Consider the following 19,668-nt stretch of genomic DNA (forward strand, 5'->3'; position numbering starts at 1 on the left):
CATCCAGCACATCGTCAATCCAGAGAAAGAAGAGTCTTCGTTGTCCTGCTCTTTAAATGTAAATTGTTCTGAAAGAGCTCGTATCCCGGTAAATCATCGTAGCAACATGTAGAAATAATCGTAGAAATAAATCAAATAAATAAAAACCGTAGGAATGTAGGAAGTAACACCAGGCATTTTTTTTTTTTATCGATTTTTGATAAGTCCATAAGTGGTGTGAGCGTGGCGTGATCTTACCTATTCTTTACCCTCTTGTACATATAGTGAAAAATATGGTCAGCTTTTTCGTATGAACGTTTCGCATAAGAATAGGCCATTTTACAGTTGTGTTTTAAGTTACCTGGCCTATGAATGCAAGCGAGGTTGGAGGTGAGACTTGCTTTGATACCGACCTCCCTAGATCTGCTTTTTTCATTTAAATGCCAACTAGTTAGCATAAGAGCAGTGAGATCTGTATCAAAACAAGGTCACCTCCAGTCTTGCTGTCATTCAAAGGCCAGATCACTGAACAGACAACTGTAAAATGGTCTATTCTGGAATTCTTTATTTACTTGGTTGCTTTAACAGTTTGGCAATACAAAAGACTACAAGTATTGACAGGAGAACAGGAACTAGTAGAACTATTTCCCTCACTGATGGGTTTCCTAAAATTAAGTGCAAAATAAATAAAAATCAAACAGCTAATAAAATCATAAATAAATCAATCATTGGAAATTATGCACAATGTGGAGAAAAATAAATTAAATATCCCTTAGGGAAAGTTCTCCCTGAGGTGTCTATGTGCAGAGAAATCATGTGGATTAGTACCCAGGACCTATCTGACAAGTCTCTGTTCATGGCTGCCATCAGTATTTGCTGAACTAAATTCAGGCTCGCTTACATTTAGGGACCTTTTTGACCTAGAACTATCGTATAGCAAAAGTCTGGTGCGGTATGGAGCTACACGAGAGAACACAAGAACGAATAAATCGCGATTTTCACAACGATCGACGTTTTTTTACGAACGGCGTGTCGAACGGCCAAGGCGGTTTGTCCTTCCATGAGAGTGGCAGTGACGGAAATTTGACGCATAAAAAGGGGCCCAGAGAACACAGCCTCGTTTATACGTTTGTTTGGACGCTGCTGTTTGTAATTGTTTTAATTGTGGAGAACATATGTCACTTTAAACTCTTCGAGAACTGCCAAACGGCGATTGTTTTCCACTGGTTGGAAAGCTGTGTTATTGCAGTGCTCTTCAAATTTTGGGGAAGTTACAAGCAGATCTCAAGGTAAGCTTACATGTACGTGGTAAGTAAAGTTCTAGGATGTAAAGAGATTTAAATCACTACCAAATGTAATCGTGACCCAGGAGAGCGTGGCAAAATCGGGTTTTGTTGTGAAAAGAAGTGTCCTGTGTTAAGACAATATTCTAGAAACAATAAACTCAATTTGGCAAAAATAATTGCCTAGCATTATCCTTGTCTTGAAGGTGAACAGTTTTCCGACTTGGATACAATATTGACACGGGTAGGGGTGGGGGTGTGGGGTGTGGTAGGGCATACTCCTATATACTGATATAGGTATGTGCTGCGGGATAAGGTATGGATTTTGAGATTCCCAATTCCTTGGATAGGGTATCATTTTTGCCTCTGTTGGCATTGTGTTCCCAGTATGTATGAACCTTCCAGATAGGGTAGCTAATTTGTATCAGTTAAAATTCCAGTGTACAAATGCCCAGCTAAGTGAAAAAACAAATTCCATACTTGACGCTTAACTTCCAATGTTACAGAAACATAACAAAGTTATGCCATTCATGCCATTCTTAGTTTTTTTTTTTCCCCCTGAACAGGGTGTCATTATTTTGGGTTTCAGTCCCTTAAATAGGGAATCAATTTGCATTTGCTTCATCCTTAAATAGTGTGAGGGTTTAAGACCCTTTGTGGCACACACCTATCTGAAATTTATGGGAGTCCCCCCCCCCCCCCCCCCCCAGGAATATAGGCATGACTGAGTTAATTCAGAGGGCCAATTAATTCAGCAACTAAAATCAACTAATCAGATTGCTATCGTCAGTCCAATTTTTTTCAAGGGACTTGATACATACCAAATGATCCTGCATGACAACTCTCATGGGTTTTCCGCAAGTGTTGAAAGATTCTTGTCATTTTTCTTCCATCTTTGTAAAATGTGAGACGTGTAAGCCCTAAAGGTGGCTCTTGTTTATATGCAAAGTAAGGTTTAAGTTATTACCAATAAACATTTTTGATCTTTTTAGTGAGTCACTGTCCAGTTACAACTTGAATAACTTAGCAACTCTGGTCAGGTAGACATTAGGATATGGAGGAATTTTGTTGCATATTTCCTGTGTAAGGATTCTTTGCATGCCCAGTGTAAGATGCCTGTGAAAGGTGGTTCTGGTGACTTGAGGGTTAATAGATTTTGGCTATGAAAGACAGGCACAAAAGGTTGAATCGAAGGTGGTTTGGGCTGTTGATTTTGGAAAGAAATTTAATGTCAAGGGGGGTTCCCCTTGGACCTATAATGGGAAAAAAGTTCCTGTTAGCACTCCCCCATATCCTATATATTGATGGGCATAATTTAAAGGCAGTTAAGAAAATGCTGTTTTGCGTTTTGAAAACTTTTTTATTGTGGCAGTAATGTATCAAGTTTTTAATTAATAAATGTCTCATTGAATTTGCAACAACCTGATCCCCGACTACTTTTTCCATGCAATGGAAACAAGATAGAGGTAACTAGGGGGAAACTAGGGTCAAAGTGGCAAGGAGTAAGAAAGTATGGCAAGTGTATCTTCACCCCTAGCAAAAGGGTCTTAAAGACTCGATAACTCACCCCAGTCAATTTCTTATATGTTATTAGGATACTGTACAAATTTAATCTCACATGTCATATTTTCCATTTGCTATTTAGTTTCAGGAACCAAGCACACCATTTTCTTCCTCTTCTTTTTTTACATCTGGCCGTTGTTACTGTCTATGGACTGGATTTTAACAATTCAGCTTTTGGGCTTTCAGCTGGTTCTGAATCATACTTGGTTTGTACTAGGTCTTGTTATTATTAGTTAGTTTATATTGAAGGTTACTGTTTACTGCCTGGCAAAGGATGCATTACAGTCTGACAGATGTGGTACTGTATTTGAACTATGTCAGAGATACCTTAGACCTTGTTAATTGATTACAAGGATACCTGGTGAAAATTACACCTCAAGTTTAATGAGCGAGTGTAGTAATGCAATAATTTTTGGTTTGTTTGGTGGTTTACATGTTTCATTTTAATGAGCAAAAGCCTGTGTCCATTGTTTTTCATATAATATGTTGAACTATTGTGGCATTTTGATTTGTTCTTACTAGTGATCCATTGGAGGACAGACGCTAGCCTGCAGTATAGGCATATTATTGGCGCATGAGTGGACATTTTCGTATTAGGTCGCCATCTTGGACTTGGCAACTTTGGAGGGTTGGAGGGAAGAGAAAATTTGCCGAGGTCGTAGGCATGAAGTGGAAAACTGGGTGAGGGGGAAGGGGAAGGAAAAATTCCTCAATAATAATATTTCAACCACCCCCACTCAGCCCCGGCATCTACCCCAACCCTCTACCAGTCAACCATCCAATTACAATTCAAGATGGCGGTATTGAAAACCTGGTCTATCAAGCATTCCATTCCAAAGTAACGTCTGCACTGCAGGCTAGACAGACACATATGTGACGTCATTTGATTTGTTTGTTTATTATATAAAACACAAAGATTCTATGTTGATGTGCTTCTGTTTAGTAATAGATCAAAGAAGATGTCAAAATGTGGTAAGAACATCACTGACACTCACCTAATGGCTCGTGCCCCACTTTTTTGTCCTTACCACATTTTGGTGATCTATCACTGAACAAATGAACAGCAACATGGAATTTATTTGTTAAATGCAACACCTCTTGCTATTGATTAAGCTCCTGCATATTTCTTGACTATAAAGACACAGATTCATATGTGATGGTTTGACAGATAATATTCATGAATGGACATTTTTCTCGTATGATTGTAAAACCAAAGTTTTCCAAATTCCATTGTTGCAGATATCCCTAGCCTTGACACCTCCTATATTATTGTTGGCGTCTTGGTTGATCGATAAGCAGAACTATCCAGGCAAGGTTATCCTAACTGTGGCAATGTCGAGTTCACTTCTCATGGTTCTTTTCTGCTCATTTGAAGATGAATATGCTCCCTATAAAATGTTGTTTCATCATGGTGTGCTTGGTCTTATAATGAGTGCATCCTTGGCATTTTTTATTGTTTATGCAAAACGATATCTTGCAAAGGTGTGTATTATCATTGTAGTTCTACTTAAAAAAAAGTAGTGATTTTTTTACTGGAAAGAAGTATTTCAGTTGTCAAACACCAGGCTCCAGTTATTCAAACTGTGCATAATTAATGCTTTCCACCCCATAAATTACTATCCAATGGATAGCATAGTTTGTCTTGTCAACACTTATCCACTGGAGAGTGATTTTTTCGGTGGATGGTTTTATCCACCCTTTGAACAACTGGGCCCAGGGGCACTACTTGAAACTTGTTCTTGTGTACCTAGCTTTAATTCAGACCTGGTTTTAATTACATAAGTCTTAGAGGTAGGACCAAGGGAGTCAGAGAGCCCAGTATGGGCAATCTCTTGTGTGAGTCTGAAAGAAAATGAATGTTGACTGTAATGCTGTAAAATTCTGAAAGATGGTTTGTTCTAATGTAGAAACTGTTGTCTTGCAGGCTTCATGTGTCGAGCTACTCTATCTATTAAATTTCAGCTGTGTTTTCTTTCTCCCATTCATTGCCTTACTGCTTGGGGAATTGCATATGCTTGAAGCTGAACTATTAAAACGAGGAAATTTGGAGCTGATCTTCAGCATATTAATTGTGGTGAGTTTCACAGTACAATTTGTGTAGGTAATCATACAATTTCAAGTTCAGTTTGGAATTAATTTGCACAAGTGAGTTTTTCAAAAAGCTGAAATTGCATGAGCCCCTGTGGCAAGTGCAATTTCAGCTTTTTGAAAAACTCACAAATGCAAATTAATTCCAAATTGAATGAGAAAAACCATATGATTACTTATTAATAATATAAACATGAAAAAATGTGCGTGGAGGAAGTGCCGGAAGATCTTTCTTAAAGCCATTTTTTCTCATTTGAGAAAGAAAGTTTGAAAGTTTCCACATAAAATTCTCATTATCATTTTATGTGATATCATTGGCTTAGAAAAGTTCCTATTGTATTTCAGCCAATCATAATCCAGAATTACCATGTGTAATTTGCACTGGTGTTACACGTTTTGCAGCGGTGTTACACTTTTTGTACTGGTGTTACACTTGAACTGCACTGTTCTCAGCCAATCAGAATCGAGTAATTTTTTCATGTATATTATCAAACAAAGTACATTGCTATTCAAGTGCTTTTAGCTTACAACGGAACCTCCAGGGAGGCACTGAGGCATTATTGTGTGTGGGCTCACCTCCAGATTGGGTGATCGGCGAGTTCAAGCCCTGGCCAGGGAAATTGTGTTGTTTTCTTGGGTAAGACACTTTACTCTCACAGTGCCTCTCTCCACCCAGGTGTATAAATGGGTACCGGCAAATTTAATGCTGAGGGGTAACCCTGCGATGGACTACCATCCCATCCAGGGGGGAGTAGAAATACTCCTAGTCACTTCATACTACTGAAACAGAATATTATTATAAGCACTGGCCTGATGGGCCATGTGGCTTGTATGCAGACTTTGCCTTTGAGCTTCCTGGGAAGTCTTGTTTGGTTGGGGAGGGGATGGGAACAGGGAGCAGGATCCTGCTTCCTGTAGACTGCTGGCAGTCTGTTTTTCTCTTGAAATTCAGCAGGGGTTATGAGGAATGACGCTTTAGCGTAAAGGGGAGTGGGACGAGACATGGGCGCGACATGCACCAGAAGAAAAACAGACTGCAGACTCTTCTCATGTTTTTGAGGACATTCACACTTGTCAAAAATAATCTAATTAACCAATCAACTACAGTAATTAAACTCAACTAGCGGGGAATAACTTGAGCCAATTGCTCAAACTCTAGCGTTATGTTTACAACATACTGAATGCTTTTGTCGGATGAATTTCGCAAGCAGAGGTTATTCTTCGATGTTGTCCACAAGAGGAACACCTGAGAAGCGTGCTTCCGTACTTAAACTGAAAAATGTGTCGTGCTCTGGTGATTGTTGTCGACTTTCTGAATGTTTATTTAAGGCGAACAATGGCACATACAACATGCAAAACAATCAAGAGTTGCGTTGAAATAACTACATTTGAATCATGTGGTGCCAGAACGACCAAAAGGAGGAATAAACTGAAGAGATAACAGCAAATGTACAAATGTCACAAACCATAGAAGTCATGTAAACTAGTCAACCCAATTTTACATTGATAATCAGGATGATCTGCTGGCATCGCTCGAGACTCTTTGTTATGCTTTGCATGAAACTTATGACGCTTTATTTTTCTTTCTGTCAACTATCTGTCATCAGGTAATCGGTTGTTGGGCTGACGGAGGGTTTGAAAAGTTAAAAAGAGCCCGCAGACTGTTTTTTCTCGTCTCGCCTTCTTCCCCACTTGACCACTGCCATACTGCCCTTTTGCGTTCGTGATGACTAAACACTCCTTAGAGAAGAATCCGGCTGCCAGCAGGCTATGCTTCCTATGCCACAGTTGCTATCTCCCTCCATTGCTTGTGGTAGGGGTTAGGGGTGGGGTTAGGGGTGGGGTTAGGGGTGGGGGTAAGGGGTGGGGGTAAAGGGTGGGGGTAAAGGGTGGGAATGAGGAATTTTAAATACCAGTATATCGATGGGTTATAAACCTGAGGGATACTCCCTTATATGGGCTATATAGGTATGTGCGGCCCCAAAGGGTAAATGTTTTTTCAGCCGTTTTGGTGATAAATAGGGTATTGATTTTGGCCATTTATAGTCATAAAATAGGGTATGGTTTCTGTATCCTAGTCTTGAATTAACTATGTTGTTTAGAAGAAGCCACTTTTTCATCACTATCAATAAGACCATAAACAAAACCCCTTCAAAAATTATGTCCAGGGCAACTGTGTCAGTTGCAATGGTCATAAATAGGGTATTGAAGTTTTTGTCTGGTTATAGACAGGGTAGGGAAAATCACAGATTTTGGTCATAAAGTGGATAAGGGTTTTGGGAAGCAGGCCTCACACCCCCACCAAATTTTTCTGGGAGTACCCCCCCCCCCCCCCCCGAGGGTTATAAACATATCATCATCATCATCATCTTTATTTGGAAACACGGTAAACCTTGACAGTACACCTTGTTGAACCGTCACTAGATTTAGGGAAAGGATCATGGAGAATTTTTGCACGATGTTGGCATGTTCTTGTGAGTTCTTGTGTTCGTTTGGCAGATGCCTGGTCATTACATTTTTGTCTGACAGGCAAATTTGATCACAGGGTAATTTCCAGCCAGCTGTCTGGTCACCATAATGTTTTGCTGAGCCATTACTTTACATACATGTACATATAACATGAGGATCAAATCACAACTACAAAGGAAACTGCCAATTTGATTTACAAATATGGCCAGGCCCATAAAGGCAATATGAGAATAACATGTCTTCCATTTAAAAGCACTTACACACAGGAGGTCTGACTGCCTCGTACTACAGCTCTAGATCTGTAGACTCATTGTGCAACTGTTTTGGCATATTTTTATTTGGTGTGCTTCAAGAGTTCTTGTTGTTTTTGTTATCCTATCATGGGCATTTCCAGTTACCTGGCAACTTGAAACAAACACTGTAAGCTCACACTGAATTCTCCTTCAATTGGCATTTCTTTCCCAGACTAATGCATGCATGCGTGCATGCTCCATTTCTGGTACAGGACAATAACCATCACACTCCATTGCTACCCATTCGCTTTTTGTGTGGTGGGTCTTAAATTTTTTTCCTGTCATTTTAGGCTTTCGTACGTTTGGCAAGCCAGGCAGTCTGCCTTTATCATCTCAAGTACTCAACTCCACTGTTAAATGCCACAGTTCGAGGGTTTTCCTGGATTTGGATCACAATAGCTATCACCTTTATTACTCCTGGTATAATGGCAGAACTTGTGGTGCCAGTCCTAGCTTCGTTTTGGATTTGTGGCCCAACCTTTCTCCTAACACTGCTTTTTGAATTTCACTGGATATGAACAAAATTGTGAACATTTCTATTATTCTGTACCTGTTGAAATATTCAGTTACAGAATGAAGTATGCATTGTATTATACATTGGCATACATGAAGTTTGGTTTCAGTTTTTGTTTGAATGACTTTAGAGTCTGAGGAAGCTGTTTCAAGTTCTTAAGTAAATCATTCAAAATAGCTGTACCAGAAAAATGGAAAATTTGTGTCATAATTCAAATAGTTCTAAGAACAAAGAGTTGCCCTTTGTGACAATTAAGAAACCAGCTTAGGAATATTTCTTATTTTTTTCCTGTGCTTTGACTTGTGTTTTTATTTGTTTAAGGAATAGCTGCAAGTCAGTCAGTAGTCAAGTCAATTTTTGCTTTCAGTCATTTCTGTTCATAAACTGTATAAAACATACATTAAAAGGAAAACAAGTAAAGCAAGTATGGCATACGTGAAGTGGGTGGGGGGATAGGGGACCGGTGAAAGAGCAAATTTTTGCATTTTCTTCTGGAAAAAAGGCTTTACAGTGACGTAAATATTTTAAATATTTAAATATTAAGTTAACAAAACATGATGGAATATTATATAGAGTTTAAACACAAATGCAATTCATGTATTTAGATAGATATTACTAGTAAGAGTATGAAAGAATAAAGTAGTACATGTGCTTTAATTGTATTTTAGATTTTAATTATATTTCATTTCGAAGAATTTCCCAGTGCATGTATTCGTTATTACTTGTCATGGGCCACTTTGAAGTAAAGTGTTCATTGAAAATGTTAGTTGAGAAACGAAGGATGGCTTATAGTGTTGAAGTTAAGAATCTAGAGTACAGACAGTTAATCTACAGCAAATTCAAAGGTAAACAACCCTGCAATGTGGGTGGGATGTGTGAACGTATTGGCTGAGTACAAAGGAAAAGCTAGTATCAGCAGACTTTTATTTGCTTTAACTATTGTCAAAATACTTTGATGCCATTGCTTGTCTGTTTGTAAAAAGATTGCTATCCGCTGTAAATTGTTGTAAATATTTAATGCTTTGATTGGCCCGAATTTCCTTTTTTTTTTTGTCTAGAAAGTTGCAACAAGGTAATAACTTCACTGAGTCCCCACTTTTTCACTCGCCACTCAAATTGAAAACTAATACTGAATCTTAAAACAAGAGTTTCATAGTTAGGAAATTGGTAAAAACAATGTCTGCAAAATTGATTGTAAATATACACTGAAGCGAACTTGTAATCGTGCAGGTTCAGTCTCTTTTATATAAATTACTTTTTTATATAAATCATAAGTCAAATTATTCTCTTTAGTCTCTATTCTCTTTTGGAGGGCAGAAGCATAGATGACATCATTGACGTTGTTGACATAATTTCCTTTTTTGCCTTATTATATAATATAAAACAAAGAAGCTTCCATCTTGCAGTGTGTGTAACTGAGATCATGGAAGATGTCAACTGAAATGTGGTAAGAACACCAGTGACACTCGACTATCACCTTGTGTGCCACTTTTTTTTTCTTATCACATTTTGTGGTCATCTTTGATCTATCTACTGAACAGACACACAGCAATATGGAATCTTTTTGTTAATCTCAAAATAAGTTTCCCTTTCCTAAAGAAAAGTGAAAATAGTTTTTTTAAAAATACATGTATATGCTTTTCTGTGATAGGGGCTACTCTAGTCTGATGCAGTTGAAAGGGAAAATTGGCTTAAATACAAAATACTAGGGTTGAGCATAGGGAGGGAGGAGAGGGAGGATGTATAAATTATGTTCCTTATTCTTTGATAATCAACTTGTAATTTCTTTGTGCAATAACAATACACTGCTGAAACAAATGAGAATTGAGAGGGATATATCAATTATAGTTTACGAGTAGTCCCTCTTTTGCTTAGTCCATTGTGTTTGATGCGAAAGAAAACCGTGAGAAAAAAAAAAGGCACATGAATCCTGAGGGTAAGACGTGCATTAAAGGAGGTGGTGGTCCCTCCTCTTGCGTGCTTGTTGCCCTCAAGAGTTCGCATAGCCACTTTTTTCTCATGGTTTTCTTTCACGTCACACGAAGGAGTAAGCAAAAGAGGGACTACTCGTAGTTTATATCAATTATGGGACACAATTCTTAATAATTTATATCACCATGATAGAAAAAAAAATCTTGGAATTTTGGAAAATGGTCAGCAATATTATGTTTTAGACAGCTTATTGTCGATTCAAAGGCTTGTTCTTATAAAGATATAGATCAACAAGTTGTCACTGTAACTACATCTGCGTGTACGCATTGTAGACCTATTTTTGCTCTTGGGAACAGCGAGCATTGTGGGTATATCCGTGAAACATGACTCAGGAAAAGTTCGCGTGACAAACAGAACAAGGGTGCAGCTAACCTGTTAGACGTTTGCGAAACCTCGTCGGAAACTCCGTAAATATTCTAACGGCATGGATAACAAACCGCCAGATTGGTCAAAATTGATAAACCAGAAAGGAGAATTCGTTCGAACGCCGTCTTCTTTTCGTAACTGGGTGACGGCCGATGGATCTAGCGGTTTTGCAGCCGAACCAAATCGATATCACCTGTACGTGTCGCTTGCCTGTCCCTGGGCGCATCGCACTCTAATAGTGCGAAAACTCAAAGGTTTGGAAGATGTTATTTCTTTCACAGTTGTCGACTGGTTCCTCGGTGATGAGGGATGGTCTTTTACAGACAGCAAGCCAAAATGCACCCTGGATACGTTAAATGGATGTCGTTTGCTCAGGGAGGTGTACCAAATCTCTGAACCCGGGTATACAGGGAGGGTCACGGTTCCTGTTTTGTGGGACAAGCAGAAGAAGACGGTCGTAAACAACGAATCCAGTGAGATTATCCGGATGCTTAACAAGGAATTTAACGCGTTTTGTGCCACAGAAGAGCAGAAGAAACTGGATTTGTATCCTGATCACCTGAAGGAAAAGATCGAAGAGCTCAACGGCTGGATTTATCCGTAAGTATAACCCTTTTGCTGACATGATATGTTCTGGTTTCTGATTGGCGATTGATAGAAATCGTTCAGGGTTTTATTCTCGGGCTTTACGCTCTCACGGTCTCTTGTGTCCCTGCGGGTTACCTTGCCACCCGGTGGTCCCCTTTGCAGTGGGGTCGCCTCATCTCTCCACCCCCCACCATTTCCCTGTTTAGTTGTCTTTAACATCTCTTTTAAAATGGGTTCATGTGAATTTCAGTAAATGATCTCGCAAGTTGAAGATATTTTCATGTGAAAACTTTTGATACTGGCAAAAGGTAACTTGGTTGTGGTGTAAGGTCAGGAGTTTTTGTGTGGCTCACACGAAGTGTATAGTCACATTATGCCATGATCTGATTTATGCATCAGTCAATTCCAGCAGTGCCCATTCCCCCCCCCCCCCCCCCTCCGGGCAATCGCGGGGCATTTGCTCGCGTTGCTAGTCCCGGGGGTGGGGCATCTGCGATTTTATTGCGGCCCGGGGCCTGGGCATTTGCATACCCCGGGGTGACCCCCGGGCATTCAACACACGTGTTTTGGAAAGTGCCATGGATGAGTTCATCGGGAAAGATGAGGCATTTGTCGAACAATGGCTTGTCCGTCAGGGACTAAAGAAACTTGCAGATGTTTTTAATTAAAGGTATGTTTTCTCAATTTTTTCTTCATTACTTGTAAGTATATAAATATAAGCAGCAAGGTGAATTTGTTTATCACAAAACAATCACTGACGTGAACACGACTATTTTGCATTTCGCATTTCGCATTTCGCATTCAATACTAGCCTAGCATTTTTTAAATTCATGAAAGTGGAGTTAAAATACTTAAGGTTTGCGAATTCAAATGATGCGATCTTCAAGACAGATCCTGTGAGCTTAAAATGCAATGCATCATCATTTAAAATGTCTTGATTCTTCACAGAAAAAGTAGCCTGTGAATACAGGTGCCTATCATCGCTCGCGGCTGGGGGCATGTCCGCCTCAATCCCAGCTGTCCTCTAGCAAACTGTTAAAAACAAATGTAAAGAAATAAATATAATCAGAATCAACTAACACATACTGTTGTCCTTGAAGTCTTACTGTTACATTAAAATACTGAACAGTTGACCGTTTTATTCCCTGATTAATTAAAAAACTGTAGAGGTGTTGGAAGGCGACAATCCCGGGGGTGGGGCATTTGCCCTCTTTCTTTGTCCCCACCCCGGGGCATCTAGATAGCTTATGTGTCGCCACCCTGGGGAATTTGCCCATTTTTTAAAAAAAAATGCTAATGCCCAGGGGTAAGCCTGAGGGGGGGAGGGATGGGCACTGCTGGAATTGACTGATGCATTATTTATTTATCAGCCTTTGGGATTGAGAATCCTGCTATAATATTAGGGTTAGCCTAAGCCATCCATCAGCAGGACCTGGTGGGGAGGGATACTCAACATAGTTTTCACGGGGAGGCTCTGCCCCAAGGTCCAACCCATTAACCTTTTATACACCATTTTTGACAGAAATCGTACCCCTTTTGTGTACCTTTTATTGAAAAAAAGTGCCCCTTTCACACACCTACTTGAGAACTGCTGTCTTATGAATTAAGCTCCAACAAAGGGAGCCTGCTAGTCATTTTCATGCAGTGCTTAATAAATTTAATGATACACCATAAGCTGCATCTGTGCAAAATATTTTATTTGAAGACTCTTTTAAATACTTAAATGACAGATTTCCCTACCCTTTCATATATCTTATCTTGTGAAATCCTTATATTTCTTTTATATATCTGAAGCCTGAAGAAGGTACCCCTTCCTGGTGGAGCCTCCATGTATAGGCCATTATAGGGAGTATACCCCTCCCCCCCCCCCCCCCACGCATGAAGATGTTCATCAACAACCTGCCATAAATAGTCAAAAGTCAATTGGCTGAGTGATATTAACAATAGTCTTGAGATCAATGTTTTAATATTTTTGCTCACTTTTTTGTGAGGTAACAAAATGACAGGTGATAAATTTACCTGTCACTAAATTCATTTCATTAGTGCTACATCTGGTTTCGAGCTTATGTTTTGCTTGTCACATTATATTTTGACTTAATTTCTTATAATCTAGAAACATCAATAATGGTGTTTACCGTTCAGGATTTGCCACATCACAGGAGGCATATGACAGCGCAGTGAAAGACGTCTTCAATGCCCTTGACAAGGTATCAATAAATCTGTTAATTTCCCAAACTCTGTAGGTAAAATATGACCTTACTTTCGATGAAAACAGGAGGGGGAGGGGTACTTTCTCGACAAGGTCTGTCTTAAGAACAAGTTTTCTCTTTCCCACTTTTCAGAGCAGAACTGGATTTGCCAATACAAGTACTTGTTATCTAATAAGCCCCCTTTTCCACGGCACTAGACACCACACATTTTTAGCTCTTTAACGGGCCAACTCTGAGCAGGAAAAACAACAATTGTAATAGTTAGTATTACATACAATAAGTTGTCACGGTCATCAAGTCAAGTCAAGTTAAACTTTATTTAGACAGGGTGACCCCATCAGCGATTGGCTAGTATCAACAGGAGCTAGTATCAACAGTTACAAGAACCTCAAAAGCAGATAAAAGGAAAACTTACAAATTCAGTCATTATGATGCTCATTATTGGCATTATTTTGTTCTTAATGTTGTACAGGTAGAAGCTATCTTGTCTAAGTCACGTTACCTGACTGGTAACACCATCACAGAGGCTGATGTCCGTCTCTTCACCACCCTTGTCAGATTTGATATGGTTTATGTTGGACACTTCAAGGTATTGAAAAATTTTGTCAAGATTATTTTAGACGTTACATCTATTTTTATTTAGGCATGATATGTATGTGTATGACTTTCCTTCCTGTTGTGGCACCTTTTGCTTATGTTTTGGAATTGCTGGAATACAGTCATGCTCCTCATAATTTGCACATAGATTGCTTCTGTAGTTATCAAATCTAAATGCCAGCCTGTTATACTTAGGCACCCTCCATGAGACTTAAACTCGAGATAAACACTGGCCCAATGGGCCGCTAGGCTTTGCTACAAACTATGCTTACTCACCCTCCCATGGAAATTGTTTCTGGGGGGGAGGGAAGTTGACTCCCACCCACCCTCCACTGGAAGTTTTAGTACAGTATCAGTTTCATATAAGTGCACTTCCACTTCAAGGAAGGTCATAATTTGGAAATTTTAAAGGGGAAGAAGGTATCAAATGCCAAACCTTTGAAAACAAACGTTTTAAAAGGAAGCTCTCTACTCCTCAGGATTTCCAATGAGCTTCTGGGGTGGCATGTCACTTATAAGAGAAGTCCAAGACAAGACATTGTGATTTCTTTGACATTACAGGGACCTCAAATTTTCAAACTTTGATCATAATGTTTGACAAGTTTGTAATGTTTTGGGCACTTCAAAGGGTGCACTTATGACAGTGCTTTCTTACCCCCAGATCCAAGAAGACAACTTTAGAAAAAAAGATGACCACTTTTTCACTTGTGATTATTATTTAATTTTTTGTAGTGTAACAAAAAGCGCATTATGGACTGTCCAAACATGTGGGGATATCTTCGAGATCTGTACCAGACAAGTGGGATTGGTGAGACTGTGGATCCTGAACATATTCAAAAGCATTACCAGGTGATTCCACATGAGTCATTTTAAATGATTCCTTTGTAAGTTCCTTTAAAATACTGGACATGTTGTGGTTCAATTTTTACCTCAGTCTGTGTAAATTTTTTAAATTTTTTGGGGGGTCATGCACACCACCCACCGACCCCTCAATCCCTAACCCTAACCTATCCCCACTAGAATCCCTTATCTATCCTCCAACATTTACCACACTACTGCCATACTATGGCAATTTTTTTTCTTAATTTTTTTACCCATCTGAGTTTCAATGCCAAATCTCTGACGTTTTTATAGTCCATCTTCATCTCCATTACTGGCCAGGCAAGCTATCATTGAAAATGTCCCCATGTGGCCATTATATAAGTTACTGATCTGAGAAGTGTGAAGCAGTGGATATAAAATGTCTTTAGGTGTTGTGATTCTGTTTTGGTGCTGACACAATTCCTCACTGCTAAGAGCCAAATTTTGCAATTATTTAAGTCCTTACTGTGCAAGAGGAGAAAGCCCCTTCAATTTACTGGATCTCTGATTGTTTGTAAAATTCATTGCAGCAAAGTCACTTGAAGATTAACCCATATGGTATTGTAGCCATTGGACCAGATTTGGACTTCAACAAGCCTCATGGTCGACAGTAACAGTCACTCAACAGTTACAATTTTGTAGTTAGGAACAGAGTGTACAACTGCAAGTTTGTACAGATATTTGAAAGTTGGGAAGAAGAACTTGTTTTCAGAACGACGCTGCAAATTTTGTAATTTTTTCTCTTTTTCACATATTTTAGGAATTTGCATTTCGTAACCGCCTACCTTTTATTTATATTTTTTAAACTTTTAGTCATACATGCTCCACAGGGTGTTAATTAAAGTGTTAAATTTTAATGGTATAAATAAAGGTGATTGATTGATTGATTGACACAAGTTTAATCAGCAAATTTAGATGGGACTTCCTCTACTCTCGTTCTTACCTTTACTGTTTTAGTGCTGCTCTTCCAAGATGAAAACCAAGCTAGATTTTCATGTTGAACAAGAAAGAATATCTCTTTACTCAGAGTTGACATTTCTGATACAAATCCAGGAGGGACTCCGATATAAAAAGGACGGGTGTGTTCGTCATGAAATTTGAAAAGAACCTCTAGAGGTACCAAGGTCCTGTTTTGTGGGCGTGGCTTGAATTTTTTTTACCCCTAAGGAGTAACAGTTCTAGAGAAGTACATTACTACGATTATCAGTTGAGTAAGGCGGGACGAAAGTTTGGTCACCAAGTTTTAACGTAAAAATCGTGTTGTTGTCACGGGCAACTTACCTCGTTTCCGTTGGTAACAATATCAACAGCCGTTGGTCGCCTGTCGCGTCGCCTACAACCTAATTTCGCGCGCTTTGCTGCCAATTGACGTCAAAGGCGGACAAGTTGGCAACGGATACGGAGCCAGTTGCTCGTGACAACAACACGATTTTTACGTTAAAACTTGGTGACTAAACTTTCGTCTCGCCTTACTCAACTGATAATCGTAGTAGCTCCTGTCATATTTTTTTTTCGGCTCAATACCCCAAAAGGTACCGCAAAAGATCCCGCTGTGAACTTTTTGAGCCTGAACACCGTAAGAGGCACGAAAACCGCTTTTTTAACCCGAACATTTCCTTTATTTTCTCACACACTGTACATATGGGAAAACATCATCACACTCGAACCTAAATTATTACCTCAAGTAGTTTACGGTATGAATACTTACATAAGTACCTTAGATGTGTACTCCACAGTAAAGAGGTGTGCTGAGTTCCAACGAACGGTAACCGTTTTCTACGCCACGGTCGTGCAAGCAACTCTCCTGCACCTCTGACATGTAGTGACAAGGGTTTCCGTTGCGAGTGACTCAACGGCGTTATTTCACTCGCAGTGTCCGTCAGGAGAGAGCTGCATCGATTTCCGCGAAACGAGGAAAACAGAACATGAACACCCCCGGATCTCCTAATTCTCGACTGACTCATGGACTTGCATTGCAAAATTCGGGGCGGAACTAGAAAAGAAATTTGTGCAGCTAGGTGCTATATATTCGACTGTCTTGACTGACATGTGACGCGGATTGTTTGTGGCCCGGGGGATGTACCTAAAAAGGAGCTCCACCACATTTAGCAGTGATGCAGTCGGGTACTGATGCTAATCGCGAGAAAAAGAAAAAGAAAACAAAAATAGACAGAAAATTAAAGAAAGCAGAAAAATGTAAATGAAAGAGACTCGGGACCCGACCCCGACCCCGACCTGACCCCGACCCCAAACCTGACCCCGAGCCCGCGAGTCCGCGTTTTACTGACATCCGTCCCAAAAAAGTATAAAAAAGCGACTTCGGTCCCAGCTCCGACCCATGGTCCTCGTTTTACTGACACACCCGCCCTGCGCATCGCGCTCAGTCAGAAGTCAAATTTTCCCGCGCTTTATAAACAACCGCGCAACTGCTCTCGGGAAAAGCCGCTTCGTGTAGCAGCTGTCGTAGCAGCTGATCACACTCGCGCACCCTCTTAGCGTAATCATCCTTTTAAGTTCCTCTTTAGTCTAATATCGTCTGACAGTATGTTGTCGATATCTAGCTAAACTTCAGCAGATGTCGCTTTAGCATACTTGAACTTTTTCTTTCATTCAAGAGGCCAAACTAAAATATGGGGAATGGGTTTACAAGAGAGAGAGGATCCCGTCGAACCGTCTGTGCGTTGACAGTTCTTCCAACTTTAACTGTTGTCATATTTCTCGTTGTTTGGAGACCGCTCTTGCTTCCATACTTCTTCAGATATGCGCAGTCGGTCATTTCAGAATTTATGAACGATAAACAGAGGTTTCAGGAGAATGAACTAGTCCTGGCTCAAAAGGAATGGAGAATGTATAAAATTGAAAGTCGGTTTGGCCAAGATTGGTGCAAAGACAATATGAAAATAAGAAGTAATGTAACATGGCTGACCGCGTTGGTCAACGACTTATTTGTGGTCCCTACGTTGGTTCTTGGACACTCCATACGCACTTTTTCTTGTCAGAAGAACATGATGGTGTTTATTTCGGGAAAGGTGAGCGAGGGTGCGCGGAAAGCACTTCAGAGCGTTGGCTGGGAAACTCGTGTGGTTGAAGAAATGGACTGTGATTGGCTGGATGCTAAATTGGGAGGTGATCGCAACAGTGGGTTGTTTGGGAAGCCACTTGGACACAGAATAAAGGGAACACACACGCGATTCCACGCCTGGAACTACACAGAATATTCTAAAATCATTTATGTTGATGCTGATTACATGTTAATGACAAACATTGATCATCTGTTCGACATTCCAGATGACTTTGCTGCCACCCCTTGTTCCAGACCAGGTGTACTAGACCCTTGTTTCAATGCAGGACTGCTGGTGTTCAGACCAGATGCCAACTATTATCGAGAAATTATGAACCTGTGGCGAGAAACCACAAGAATAGATACATGCCCTAATGATCAAGTTTTGCTCTGGCATTACTATGCTGACGTTGGTAACTGGAAGGCACTTCCCTATGCATACAACATCAGACGCATTATCTTCAGACCCCTAAACTCATTCCATTTTGCCTGTTGTCGTCCACCTAAGCCATGGTCTGCAGAGTGCAGACCAAGCAGAAGTGAAGCCAGTGATTTTGATGGACCAATTCTTGTCCCTGATGATATGGTATTAACTTTCTGGAAGAATTATTATGAAGTACTAAAGAAGCATAATTTAGAGGACTGGTGGAGGTCCACAAAGTTCTTCCGGCCAGCCCAGGAGTTTGGAGTTGTATCATACGCTGATTGCTGGAAGGAGCTGCAGAAACCTAATTGATGTGTTGGAATGGTCTTGGATGGGATCAGTGTAATATTATTTTATTTATTATATGGCTGACAGAATTGCTTCATTGTGATTGGCTGAGAGCAGGCTTATTTGTCATTAATTCTTAATTTGCACTGCAGTGCAAATTAATGCGCAGTTGCTTGCAGTTTTCTCAGTCATATAATGAAATCAGTTATGGTATAAAAGATCAAGCAATTAATAATGGTAATTGAACTGAGTGAAGTGCAACTTGGTCTGAAATCATTTGAGTGATTTCAAAATTGAACAAGTGTGCAATTTGAAATTACAAGTAAGATTGCACAACAGGAAGTTCAGCTGCTGCTTTATTACATCCATTTTTAATCCCCTTATATAGTATCAATATTTTATTGATCCAGAAGAACCAGAAACACTTTTACATCTTATTTTGTATGCAAACAGAAAAAGATGCAATTTAGGGCACAAAGTAGTGTGATTGGTGGATAAATCGTACTGGCTTTCCTGTAATTTGATTTCTAGCCTTGAAATCTGACTGGCTGGTTTTTTTAGTGTTCCATTCTTTTTGGCTGGGAAGAGGATGTGATTTAGAGCACAAAAAATAGTGCAATTTGAGAATAAATTGTACTGCTGAGAGCCAATCTGATTGCAAGGATCACCAGTGATTACCAAATGGATGTAATAAAGGATTTACACTACTCATCATTTGGAAATTCTTTCAAATTGCACATTTTGAGAGAATTTTCTTATATCACATGTAGTGTAAATCCTTAATTGCCCTCACATTCATACAATTACCTTACCGTACCGTTATTAATAAACTGTCTTTTTGTCGCATAAACAAAAGAAGCAAAAAAAGAAAGAAACGAACAAAGAAGTGATTCTTACTGTGTAGGATTTTATCATAAACTTATTTTGAAATTACTATTTTATAGTTGCATGTTGTAGTTTGTGGGCAGAGACATTTTTATTTATGGAAGACTTTTAAAGCAGTTTTCCTTATGGTAGATTAATGAGAATGTTCACAAGTTACAAAGGAAGGAAGACACCAGTCTCTCTGTCACCACCCTAGGGGTTTGTTTT

The 19,668-nt window shown here is 39.6% G+C and overlaps 2 protein-coding genes across 2 annotated transcripts; both read left to right on the forward strand.

The window, feature by feature from the left end:
- Positions 1-671: 671 nt before the first annotated feature.
- Positions 672-8,856, forward strand: LOC145491031 (uncharacterized). Its single transcript, XM_081470169.1, has 5 exons — positions 672-1,268; positions 2,908-3,031; positions 4,065-4,307; positions 4,750-4,899; positions 7,966-8,856. The coding sequence occupies exons 1-5, from the start codon at positions 934-936 to the stop codon at positions 8,191-8,193; spliced, it is 1,080 nt and encodes a 359-aa protein (XP_081326295.1). The 5' UTR covers positions 672-933; the 3' UTR covers positions 8,194-8,856.
- A 128-nt stretch (positions 8,857-8,984) lies between these two features.
- LOC145491033 (glutathionyl-hydroquinone reductase YqjG-like) lies at positions 8,985-15,690 on the forward strand. The gene is made up of 5 exons (XM_081470172.1): positions 8,985-11,147; positions 13,249-13,342; positions 13,818-13,934; positions 14,675-14,791; positions 15,334-15,690. Exons 1-5 carry the CDS (start codon positions 10,606-10,608, stop codon positions 15,415-15,417), a joined length of 954 nt encoding a protein of 317 aa, XP_081326298.1. The 5' UTR covers positions 8,985-10,605; the 3' UTR covers positions 15,418-15,690.
- The last annotated feature ends 3,978 nt before the right edge of the window (positions 15,691-19,668 follow it).

Source organism: Orbicella franksi, chromosome 6 (genome assembly GCF_964199315.1).
Source record: "Orbicella franksi chromosome 6, jaOrbFran1.1, whole genome shotgun sequence".
Taxonomy (NCBI): Eukaryota; Metazoa; Cnidaria; class Anthozoa; order Scleractinia; family Merulinidae; genus Orbicella; species Orbicella franksi.

Excerpts from the sequence above, each read along its gene's own strand:
- LOC145491031 (XM_081470169.1), top strand. The coding sequence starts at position 934 with ATGGAGCTACACGAGAGAACACAAGAACGAATAAATCGCGATTTTCAC. Across the intron at positions 1,269-2,907 it reads AGTTACAAGCAGATCTCAAG|TTTCAGGAACCAAGCACACC; the intron begins GTAAGCTTACAT and ends TTTGCTATTTAG. Across the intron at positions 4,308-4,749 it reads CAAAACGATATCTTGCAAAG|GCTTCATGTGTCGAGCTACT; the intron begins GTGTGTATTATC and ends GTTGTCTTGCAG.
- LOC145491033 (XM_081470172.1), top strand. The coding sequence starts at position 10,606 with ATGGATAACAAACCGCCAGATTGGTCAAAATTGATAAACCAGAAAGGA. Across the intron at positions 13,935-14,674 it reads TTTATGTTGGACACTTCAAG|TGTAACAAAAAGCGCATTAT; the intron begins GTATTGAAAAAT and ends AATTTTTTGTAG. Across the intron at positions 14,792-15,333 it reads ATATTCAAAAGCATTACCAG|CAAAGTCACTTGAAGATTAA; the intron begins GTGATTCCACAT and ends AATTCATTGCAG.